We start from the raw sequence: 10,439 nt of genomic DNA, 5'->3' as shown, positions 1-10,439 counted from the left end.
TGGACTGGACTGTACTGGAGTGGACTGGACTGTACTGTACTGTACTGTACTGTAGTGGACGGGACTGTACTGGACTGTACTGAACTGTACTGTACTGTACTGTAGTGGACTGTACTGTACTGGACTGTACTGTACTGTACTGTAGTGGACTGGACTGTACTGGACTGTACTGTACTGTACTGTACTGTACTGTACTGTACTGTAGTGGACGGGACTGTACTGGACTGTACTGAACTGTACTGTACTGTACTGTAGTGGACGGGACTGTACTGGACTGTACTGAACTGTACTGTACTGTACTGTAGTGGACGGGACTGTACTGGACTGTACTGAACTGTACTGTACTGTCCTGTACTGTACTGTGTCATATTCAGTGTGCACTCTGTCCTACAGGACTGGGCGGTGGATTTGGCTACATCGTGGGGGGCATCAACTGGGACCAGACAAAGTTCGGGAGGTCAATGGGGGGTCAGCTGAGGGTCATATACATGTTTACCAGTGTGACCTTGGTCTTCGCCACAGCCATGACTCTGGTCAGTATCCCAGAACGACCCATACCAAAGAGTCAGACAAACAAGAACGCCAGCAAAAACCATCTGAAAAGCCCCAGCCTCCCCCTTCCTCTCTCCCCCCCTGTCGCCCCTGGATCAAACCTGGGGCTGGATGAAGAAGACGATGACGGCCTTTACAGCTATAACTTCTCTAAATCCCACCCAGCCGACCCTCTGGCCCATTCCTGCAGCGCCAGTGCGTGCCTGTGTGCCGGCCTCAGCAGCCCCATCTCCCCCCTGAGCCCTTTGACCCCTAAGTACGGCAGCTTTATAAGCAGAGACAGCTCCCTGACAGGCATCAATGAGTTCGCCTCCTCCTTAGGAACCTCGTACATAGACAGTGTTCTCATAGACTGCTACACCGGTCAGCAGAGCCCACAGGCCCCGGTGCCAAACTCCACCACTGGTGCCCTACCACCAGGGGACTCTCCTCTGCCTGAGGGGACGGGGAACCATCCTGTAGTGGAGGTTCAGGCTGATGTGGTGGCTCCCCCTGCTGGTGAAGATGGGGATGCAGGAGCGTCACAGCCAGAGGGAGAGACACGAACTCACGAAGCCTCTCAGGTCACACCAGGAACTGCAGGATCACAGCGAGGCTCCGCAGCTGGCATCCTGAAGAGACCCCAAAGTCTGGCCCTGATGGAGGAACCCACGGCAGCACAGGTGGTTGGTCTGGAGAACGGACGCAGGAGAACCGTCACCTTCAGCCAGCAGGTGCCTCGTGGTTTAAAAATGTCCAGATGTGTTGAGTGAGTGTCCACGGCCGCATGTCCAACGCTCTTCTTTTATTGTCCAACTAAAGGTCGCAAACATTCTGCTCAACGGCGTGCGCTACGAGAGCGACCTGAGTGAGAACGTGGAGACGGGAGAATCCCAGATGTCCATGAAGCTTCTGTGTATCGCCATCTACAGGATGCCTCCTTCCCTGCGGAGTTTATGCACTAATCATTTTTTGGGTGAGAAAAAAAATCATTTCCATTTAAATTCAGAGTTGTCAGAATCAGCAGGGTTTCCCACAGCGCCCTCTCCTGTATGCTCCCTCTGCTGCAGGCTGGCTGTCCTTCGAAGGCATGCTGCTCTTCTACACGGATTTCATGGGGGAGGTTGTGTTCAAAGGAGACCCCAAAGCCCCCCATGACTCTGAGGCCTATCAGCGTTACAATGCTGGGGTCAGCATGGGCTGCTGGGGCATGTGCATCTATGCATTCAGTGCTGCGTTCTACTCAGGTAAAGCGTTCGACTGGGCGCTGGTTTCCTTCTCAGCGGTGGTTCTAACGTCGTGTCTTTCCTCTGTTTCCTCCTCACGTCCAGCCATACTGGAGAAGCTGGAGGAGCGCTTCTCTCTCCGCACTCTCTATTTTTTTGCCTACCTGGCGTTTGGTCTGGGCACAGGTCTGGCCACGCTGTCCACCAACCTCTACGTGGTGCTGTCCCTCTGCGTCACCTACGGGGTGCTGTTCTCCTCTCTGTGCACGCTGCCTTACTCTCTGCTCTGTGAATACTACCAGAGCCCCCAGGTGAGACCCTAACCCAGACCACAGACCACAGACCACAGACCACAGCCGGGGGGAGAACAGACATTTGAAATATTAATCGACTACAAACGTGACACTTGACCTGAAGCGTGATGACCAGCGATGTCCGATGTTAACTGTTTGCCGATATTGTCCAAACTGATACCATGGGATGTCCCTAGTTTTCAGACTGATCCAGCGTTTTTCGTTTTCCTTCCTCAGTTTTGTGGCTCCTCAGAAGAAGGGACCAGGCGAGGGATGGGGGTGGACATCTCTCTGCTCAGCTGCCAGTACTTCCTGGCTCAGATCCTGGTCTCGGTGGCCATGGGACCTTTGACCTCACTGGTGGGCGGGGCCCAGGGAGTGATGTACTTTGCCAGCCTGATGTCTTTCGTGGGCTGCCTGTACTCCTCTCTCTGCGTGGTCTACCATCTGCCCCCACCTGAGGGTGAGCCCCCTGATAGCGAGACCCAGCCACTGTTGGTGCACATTTAGCAAAGAAAAAGTCTCATCATTTCCTTCATCTCATATTTGCTCACAGCATGCACACACACACACACACACACACACACACACTAAACAGAAAGTGCTGTCACTTAGTGCCTGAGTGTATTGACACCCCCCCCTCTCCCCCCCCAGCACTGACGGGACAAACGCTCCGACACATCCTGCCGCACACTGTACTGCACAACCATAGGTGTCACTGTAGGCTCCTCTCAGAGCCAGGCAGCCATTGGCCACTGCTCCAAACACATGACCGGTGTGTGTTCATACAGTGTGTGTGCTCATGCATTACTCTTTGTATTAAACAGCTTGAATGTGTGTGTGTGTGTGTGTGTGTGTGTGTCTTTGTTTGTGGCCTCATCATGTCTTCCTCATGTTTGACACAGAGAAGCTCATCACCACATCTTCAGTTGTAACGTTGTGCATGAGCTGTCGTGTGGTTGGTCCACCACCGTGTCGTCGTTGTTGTTTCTTTGGTCAAACGGCGAGGATTCCTGTCGACCTGCCTGTTTCTCTGAGATCTGTAAACGGTTCTTAGTTCATTTGAGTCCAGACACCAAACACCAAGCTGACCAGTACCAGTGCAGATTTCCTTTAGCGCTTTAAGGTCTTCACACTGTTTCATTGCAATTGAGAACAGACACATTTGTCCAACATCCAGTGGTGGTGGAAGCTAACGCAGCTCCTCCAGTGGAGGTGGAAGCTAACGCAGCTCCTCCAGTGGTGGTGGAAGCTAACGCAGCTCCTCATTCACAGACAGTCAAGACGACACACATAGACACATCTTTACAAAACCTTCCAAATCACAGAGAAATGTGTACTGGTGGCAAAATCTGTCTGGAGCCTCACTAAGCCATGGGCAGCTCAGCGAGCGCCCGCTCTCCTGCGGCCGTGCCATTGTTATAATGACAGTCATTCTTGTCATTATCAGGAAGAGGAGAAGTTGAAACTGGGGTGTGAATCAGCAAATGGAACAAAACAGAAGAACAGGAAACTGAGAGAAGATTCATGTGAACTGTGGGTAACCCCCCCCCCACGCCCCCCCGGCTGGACCACAGGGGAGGAAGAGCCGGAGGGGGGGGTTAGTAGAACCAGCACCAAATACTGAGGTCGTCAGGGCGCCTGTCTAAGGCGGTCTCTGTCAATGCTGACATCACGTGACCAGATGAACTCCTTTACCGCTTTGACCTTTTTATTGTGACGTTGGCGGTCTCGTCATGGAGTGCTCCACCTCCACGGTGCTGGACTTACCTGCTGACTCAGCAGGATAACTGGACTGACGTGCTAATGTTTCTGAGGAAACTGCTAATTCTATTAACCATGCTGTTGCAGCTTGCTTGCAAAAAAAACCAAAAAAAACAAGAATATATAATCCCACCTTCTGCTCAGTATTAGCAGTGGTACTGTTAAAGCTTTTATTCAGGGTTCATTCAAAAACTAAAGTCATTTTTTTTGCCACTTTAGACTCTGTTTTCATTGCTACTTGCAGTATTTGACACTACAGTCATTATACCACACGGGGGAGCTGTAGGACACAGGATCGCTTCCCATTAATCTTGTCTTACTCTTTTCCATTACCAAGTGAGACTATTCCTGTAGCTTTCCATGTTATGAAAAATGAGGTCAGATGACGTCATCCACCCACAACCGCGGTCTGAAATGGCACCGCGATGTCAGTAACGGAGCACACACTCAGTCAACTTAAGTAAAAAGACAATTTATTTGTTTATCAGAATATACAAAGCAGTGGCTGGAGTAACCGGATGTCATTCTGGTTCTGAAGAGGGGGTCTTGGACACAAAAACCGGGCCACTCCGCCATAACAGAACTCATCGTAAACATAAAAAAAAAAAAACTAAACAAAACACCACAAAGTATAAATGGTACAGACCTGCGTGGAATGCATACAAGAACAAATGACCAAAGCTTTAAGGTTTAAGAGGGGTTAATTAACGTTTCCAAAACCCTGGCTCGGTGAAAGAGTCTAACACCTTTATGATGGAGGCCCCGCACCCCGTTTACACCATCTGTTATGCTAATGGGCAGCTACGCCAAGAATTAACAACAAAGCTCAGCAAAAAAAATTAGCCTCAACCAAAAAGCAGACAACTGTCTATTAGCCCCTGCTTAAAACTTATCTTTGGTCCTTATGGTGAATCTGAGAGGTCAACGTGAGGTCAACCGTTGAGGTCAGCAGCTGCCGGTGTGAATGAATCATCTGGTCAGCACCAACGTAGAGGCTGTGCTTCTAACATTAACGTGATATAAAACCTTACAAAAGAAAACAGATCTCTTACTGTGGCCCAAATTGTACAGGTAGAAAAAAAAAGCTCATTTTAAAGACCAATAAATAATATTTCATAAAAAAGGATGCAGGGCCACTATGTTTCAGGACTCCAGTGCAGTGTGATAGCATGGCAACAAAAAAAACCTCTCAAGGACAAAAAAGCACAAGCTCTACAGAATGATGTTGACCAGGCGGTAAGACAGAGCTGCAAACAGGCCGAGCACAGGCTCAGGCCTCCACCACTTCTGTCTCTTTAGAGTCTCCATTCTCCTCCGTCTTCTGTTTCTTCACGTCCACTTTCTCCTGTTCAAGACAGAGTCAAGGTTCAGGTTCAGTCTAGACCAGTCACACCACAACAGAACTGGGAATCAGAGGCAAAAAAACAAACAAACAATGTAAAGCAGTTCACACACCTCCTCCTCCTCCTCCTCCTCAGCCGCACGCTTCTCAGGCTGTGCATCAGTCTCCTCAGCAGGGGGCGCCTCCTCTGCTTTATCTGTAAGTAAAGAGTTGTCACCTTCATAAACTGTATCTTTAATATTAATCTGGAGAAATTTGGAGAAATGTGGAATTGGACAAAAAACTTATCTTTAATATTAATCTGGAGAAATGTGGAATTGGACAAAAAACAACATGAAGTCACAAAAGAACGTTGCTGCTACACAGGAAATGACGGCGCGCACACGCACACACACACACACACACAGAGTTAATGGTGGTTTGGAATATTTGTACTTGACATAAAATGATCAACATACCATCTCCATTCTTCTGTTCCTCCTCTGCTGCCTCTTCCACTTTGTCGCTGTGATCTGCACCGTTCTGAACAAAGAGCGATGATTGTCAGTCCAGACCAGCGCTGGTTTAAAAGGACATCCACATTCAAATCACAACATAGCTGAAATAATCCTCCCACAACCTCACGTCGACACAATCCCCAGGGGAGGCTCTGAATGAGGCAGTTGTGTGAGGCTCTCATTACCTCCCCTGAGGATTAGCCACCACTCTCTCTGGGAAACCTCAAAGAAAAAAAAAAAAAAACCAGGGAGGCGTCCAAAGGCTCGGCTGTCTGCCTGCTCTGACTGACTAACATCTGTGCCACTTCCACAACCCAAACAAAGCTCAGAGAGCAGAGCAGAGCAGAGCAGAGCAGCTGAACAGAAGGGGAGGGCGGTGCAGCGACACCTGCATGATGACGGCTGCAAAGACAAAAGGCCATGAGGCTGAGCTCTTTAACTCACTGTGCCGTTGGCAGGTGCGCTGTCCCCGTTCTCGGTCTTCTCCTCCTTCTCCTTCTCCACTTCTACTTCTTTCTTCTCCTTCAGCTCCTACAAAATAAAAGCACGTTAGACGACTAATGACTTTATTCACAAAGAACTGCGTTAACATTATGTGGAGTACATTTGCATTTGAGGAATTTAGTTAAAAATATTTAAAAACCGGCTGAACATCGTGGCGAGGGTGTAATTATTACATGTTGAAGTCAGTATTAATGAAGAATCACAGCAGAACGTGTACGTTTGTCGTAGCTCTGACTTCCCGCCCACCAGTTGTAGCGTCTCTACCGCTTTGTCTGCTCATCGACTTCATTTTTTTTGGACAAACCGCGCCACAAATACAGACAATTTTACAAACATGCAAGATATTCGAACGCAATATTTAACGCAATTTCGACAGGAATATATTTTTTTTAAAGTCAATTCGTTAAAAAAAACATTTTCCTCCAGTTACAATTGTACTTAGTCAAAGTAATGCGGACATTAACCTTCGCTGCAAAACTCACTGAAATAAACATGAGCTTAGTTTGACTTAGTGATAATACAAACAAATGTTTGAAACACTTTAAAAGTTCCACAAATCTATCAGTTCCACAGACAGTACCCAGAACATAATCAACACACCTTGGTTGTAACCTCAGAGGTAGCGGTCGTGTCAACAGCTGTGTCGGCCATTATAGGTGTTTTGAGGAATTAAGGCAATAATAATATTAATAAATCTGTTAGTGAAATAAATATTTTTGTTAATAATTAAGCTCGTTGCTCCGCGTGTATAATCCACAGACGCCAAGGGAGAAATGATGTCTGCCGGACTCGGCTTTTCTCTCGACCTCGTTGGAAGTCGGCTCTGGTTGCGTACAGTGCGTCGATCACGAACGCCATTGGACAAACTCGACCAGAGCCGTGTTCTATTGGATGACTGGCAGGTCCATCTCCACCATATGTCCCACCCTCTCGCTGTTCCTCCGTTGATTGGTCAATTGTTTTTTAACCGCTGTGCTCTGTTCTTTCTACCCAAATATCCATCACTTGGGTTTAAGCTGCATTTTAAACAATGAACTGAAGAAACGTCCTGTTGTTGAAGGTTTAAAATCGATGGGGCTGAAAATAAATTACTTTTTAATGACGGGTTCAATCATTTTTTTTAATCAACACGGGTGCACAGATTTTTGATTCTTTTGTCTGAGCTCCCTTTCTTAGTACAGATGCGGTGTCAAATTACAAAAAAGACGTGGTGAGCTCGAGGCCACGCCTACTTTCTAAATTTAACTCCTGTAACGAATTGTGCTTGTTTTACTTTCAACTGTATCGAGTTGAAAGTAAAACGAGTATTTAGACACATCGAAACAATTGTAATTACACAAATGGAACTCAAACTCTGAAATCTCTGCCATGACGTCAGTTCATTCACAGATGAACAAAGATAAACTGTAAAGTAAAGCAAACTCTTTACTTTTTAAGAGGAAGTTTATGGTGTTTGTTTGTCAGTAGAGACAGTTCCGTTCGTATTCGAACACGTTGTCAATCATTTACAGACAACTGGTAAATGTCTATCTGTAAATGAAGTAGTTAAAGAACCCCCTGTAGGTGGCAGTAATACAACAAATGACATAAGGAGTTACTAATGGAGCACAAAGAAGGAAAACCAGAACTGGACTAACCTGAGAGGAGAATTAAAATAAAAAAAAGTCATGAATCTGTTTGATCCATGGAGGTTCTGTATGTTCTCAGGTTCTCCTCCATTATCTGCAGGTCCTCTGGTTCTCTGGTTCTCTGGTTCTCTAGTTCTCTGGTCCTCTGGTCCTCTGGTTCTCTGGTCCTTTGGTTCTCTGGTTCTCTGGTTCTCTAGTTCTCTGGTCCTCTGGTCCTCTGGTTCTCTGGTTCTCTGGTCCTCTGGTTCTCTGGTCCTTTGGTTCTCTGGTTCTCTGGTTCTCTAGTTCTCTGGTCCTCTGGTCCTCTGGTCCTCTGGTTCTCTGGTCCTCCGGTCCTCTGGTTCTCTGGTTCTCTGGTTTTTTCAGGTTTAACTACATATTCTTTTGTTGGATTCTGATCTCCTGTCTCTGCCGTCGAACTCTGCTTTAAGATAATGTAGTAATAAATTAAACACTATTGTATTTGTACTACAGAGTATTTATACTACAGAGTATTTGGTTGATGTCTGTGTATATTCAGGTATTATTTTGCAGTTTTTCTTCCCCTCTGGTGAACTCTCTCTCTCTCTGTTTCTCCTTCATTGACTGTTAAACCACAGGAAGTGACACTTCTCTGCTCTTGCGGTCTCTGAGACCCCAACACTAGTCCTGCACATGGTCCGGTCACATGGTTAGAGTTCATCACAGATCAATGAATCAACACACTCTCAATACTCTGATCTAAAGTACACACACGGCTCTAACGTTGGTACTTCACCAGCCTCTGACTGACTGGTAGGAACCAACGCTGTCCAGCAGGGGGAGTCGGGGGAGGGTCAGTGCTGTTGTCACACTGGAAGAAGAAGAAGAAGAAAAACTAATACCTGCCTCATCTTTATCTTCCATTACTTCTCATCAACGTTGTCGTGTCTCCTGTGGCTGGTTCTCTCAGGATGTGGACCCTGGTCCCTGACCCTGGTCCTTGACCCTGGTCCCTGACCCTGGTCCCTGACCCTGGTCCCTGACCCTGTGTGGACCATGTCCAGACCCAAAGAAGGCATCACACACTTTTTTCTGTAGCTGGAAAATGGGAGCAGTGAGATGGACGGGTCAAGTGAGATCATTTCCTGTGACTTTTTTCCTACGCCTGCCTCGTTCAGCGTCTGCACCGATCCGTTCCAGGAGAACATGGCTGCCAGGGAAAATGTTGGGAATGAGATTCAATTTTCATCAAATCCATTCATGGAACTTTCTGGAAAACTGTCTCTTTAATTACAGCCTTGGTTTTTAAAACCACATCAAATAAAAGTGTCTTTGTGTTGGAGAGGAAATCAAAAGTCTGTGAGGAAACTTCTCAGTAACTGCTGCTCCTCCAGGTCGCAGGACACGCAGGAGAAGAAACAGAAGGAGGTGCAGACAAAGGAGCCAGTTGACCTGTGGAATGTCCCTGCTCGGGGGTAGAGCAACGTGAGGTCCGTTGAAGAGCAGAGGTCAGGATTAAGCGGGGGAAGGGTCCTGATAATTGGTGGGGGGGGCATCTGAGCTCCTTTGTTTTGAACAGCAACGTGGTGAACGTCTGCAGAGTGAGGAGACAACACACAATTAACTTCTCACTGGGACTCTTCTGTCCAATCAGCAGTCGGCCAAACATGTGGCTCAAATGATGGCTCTGTGAACCATACAGTTCATCAGTGATGATGAGGCTAACGAGGAGCTGCAGGAACCAGTGACCAGTTCAGCACTAACGCTGGTTCCATTCAGTCAAAGTACAAAGACCAGAGCCATGAATCTACATGAAAATGCATTGGATTTTAACATTGTTTTCGGCATGACAAAACAATGGTAATTACAATGTTAATTACCATTGTAATTAAATGGACTCACACTGCCTTTAACATCCTATTCATTTTAATTTGAAAAGGAAACCTGGGATAAACAGGAAGTGAGTGTTTGACACAGTTGGAGATTTAACTCTGGACACAAGTGAAAATCAGTCCTAGGTTTAAAGACCAGAGTGGGCCTCCAGAGTGGGCCTCCAGAGTGGGCCTCCAGAGTGGGCCTCCAGAGCGGGAGTGGGCCTCGGGCCTCCAGAGTGGGCCTCCAGAGTGGGCCTCCAGAGTGGGCCTCCAGCCTGGGCTTTGGCCACATCTTCAACTCAGTACATATTTACTCTGAATTTGATCCATGTTGCTGTAGTTTGATTTCACTGATGTAGTTCACTCCACTGAGCCACTGTACCACACACAACGAGAAGGAAAAACAGCGACCCCATGTTTGAGCCACACATGAAGACAGTGGCTCAGTGTGTACTGTGTAAAAGTGCAAAACAAATTCACTAACAGAACAGACTTGGTTTTCCACCCACTGTGATCTGAGGGTTAGTGGACACAGGAAGTGCCTTACAGAAGTGAATCAGATAATAATGATATGAGGAGAGAGCGTCCCCAACACGGCCACAACCCACAGTTTCTATGTCGTCTTAGTTCAGAACTTCAACTCCAGCTCCTGTGTTCCACCTCTTAGCTCCGCCCCTGCAACTCAAGAAAAGTGGAAATTTCCAGTAATTCTTGCTGCTTTGCTCCTCCCCCGTCCTCCTCCCCCGTCCTCCTCACCCTCCTTCTACTTTCCCCCCCCCCCCTCCCCCCTCCCCCCCCCTGCTTGACTAACTGAAGAGG

General features: G+C 47.4%; 2 protein-coding genes across 5 annotated transcripts in view; one reads left to right on the top strand and one right to left on the bottom strand.

The window, feature by feature from the left end:
• slc45a1 (solute carrier family 45 member 1) overlaps positions 1-4,429 on the top strand; it is a 26,782-nt gene extending 22,353 nt beyond the window's left edge. For 2 of the 4 annotated variants that reach the window (XM_008319643.3, XM_008319644.3), the window contains exons 5-9: positions 394-1,265; positions 1,354-1,507; positions 1,602-1,778; positions 1,863-2,068; positions 2,288-4,429. In XM_008319643.3, coding sequence (XP_008317865.1) covers positions 394-1,265; positions 1,354-1,507; positions 1,602-1,778; positions 1,863-2,068; positions 2,288-2,560 — 1,682 coding nt within the window. In that variant the 3' untranslated portion in view covers positions 2,561-4,429. The remainder of the gene's footprint in view (positions 1-393; positions 1,266-1,353; positions 1,508-1,601; positions 1,779-1,862; positions 2,069-2,287) is intronic. The other 2 variants (XR_003051157.1, XM_008319645.3) reach the window with 2 other exon arrangements.
• Positions 4,271-6,976, bottom strand: LOC103385684 (prothymosin alpha). The gene is made up of 5 exons (XM_008319646.3): positions 6,758-6,976; positions 6,098-6,184; positions 5,615-5,678; positions 5,270-5,352; positions 4,271-5,159 (listed from the first exon to the last, which is right to left on the bottom strand). Exons 1-5 carry the CDS (start codon positions 6,806-6,808, stop codon positions 5,085-5,087), a joined length of 360 nt encoding a protein of 119 aa, XP_008317868.1. The 5' UTR covers positions 6,809-6,976; the 3' UTR covers positions 4,271-5,084.
• Between the last annotated feature and the right edge of the window lie 3,463 nt (positions 6,977-10,439).

Source organism: Cynoglossus semilaevis, chromosome 11 (genome assembly GCF_000523025.1).
Source record: "Cynoglossus semilaevis isolate Cse_v1.0 chromosome 11, Cse_v1.0, whole genome shotgun sequence".
Lineage (NCBI taxonomy): Eukaryota > Metazoa > Chordata > Actinopteri > Pleuronectiformes > Cynoglossidae > Cynoglossus > Cynoglossus semilaevis.
The sequence above is the reverse complement of the archived record's forward strand: the minus strand, read 5'-3'. Positions and strand labels throughout refer to the sequence as shown.

Excerpts from the sequence above, each read along its gene's own strand:
- LOC103385684 (XM_008319646.3), bottom strand. The coding sequence starts at position 6,808 with ATGGCCGACACAGCTGTTGACACGACCGCTACCTCTGAGGTTACAACC. Across the intron at positions 5,679-6,097 it reads GCGCACCTGCCAACGGCACA|AACGGTGCAGATCACAGCGA; the intron begins GTGAGTTAAAGA and ends CTCTTTGTTCAG. Across the intron at positions 5,353-5,614 it reads GGAACAGAAGAATGGAGATG|ATAAAGCAGAGGAGGCGCCC; the intron begins GTATGTTGATCA and ends CTTTACTTACAG.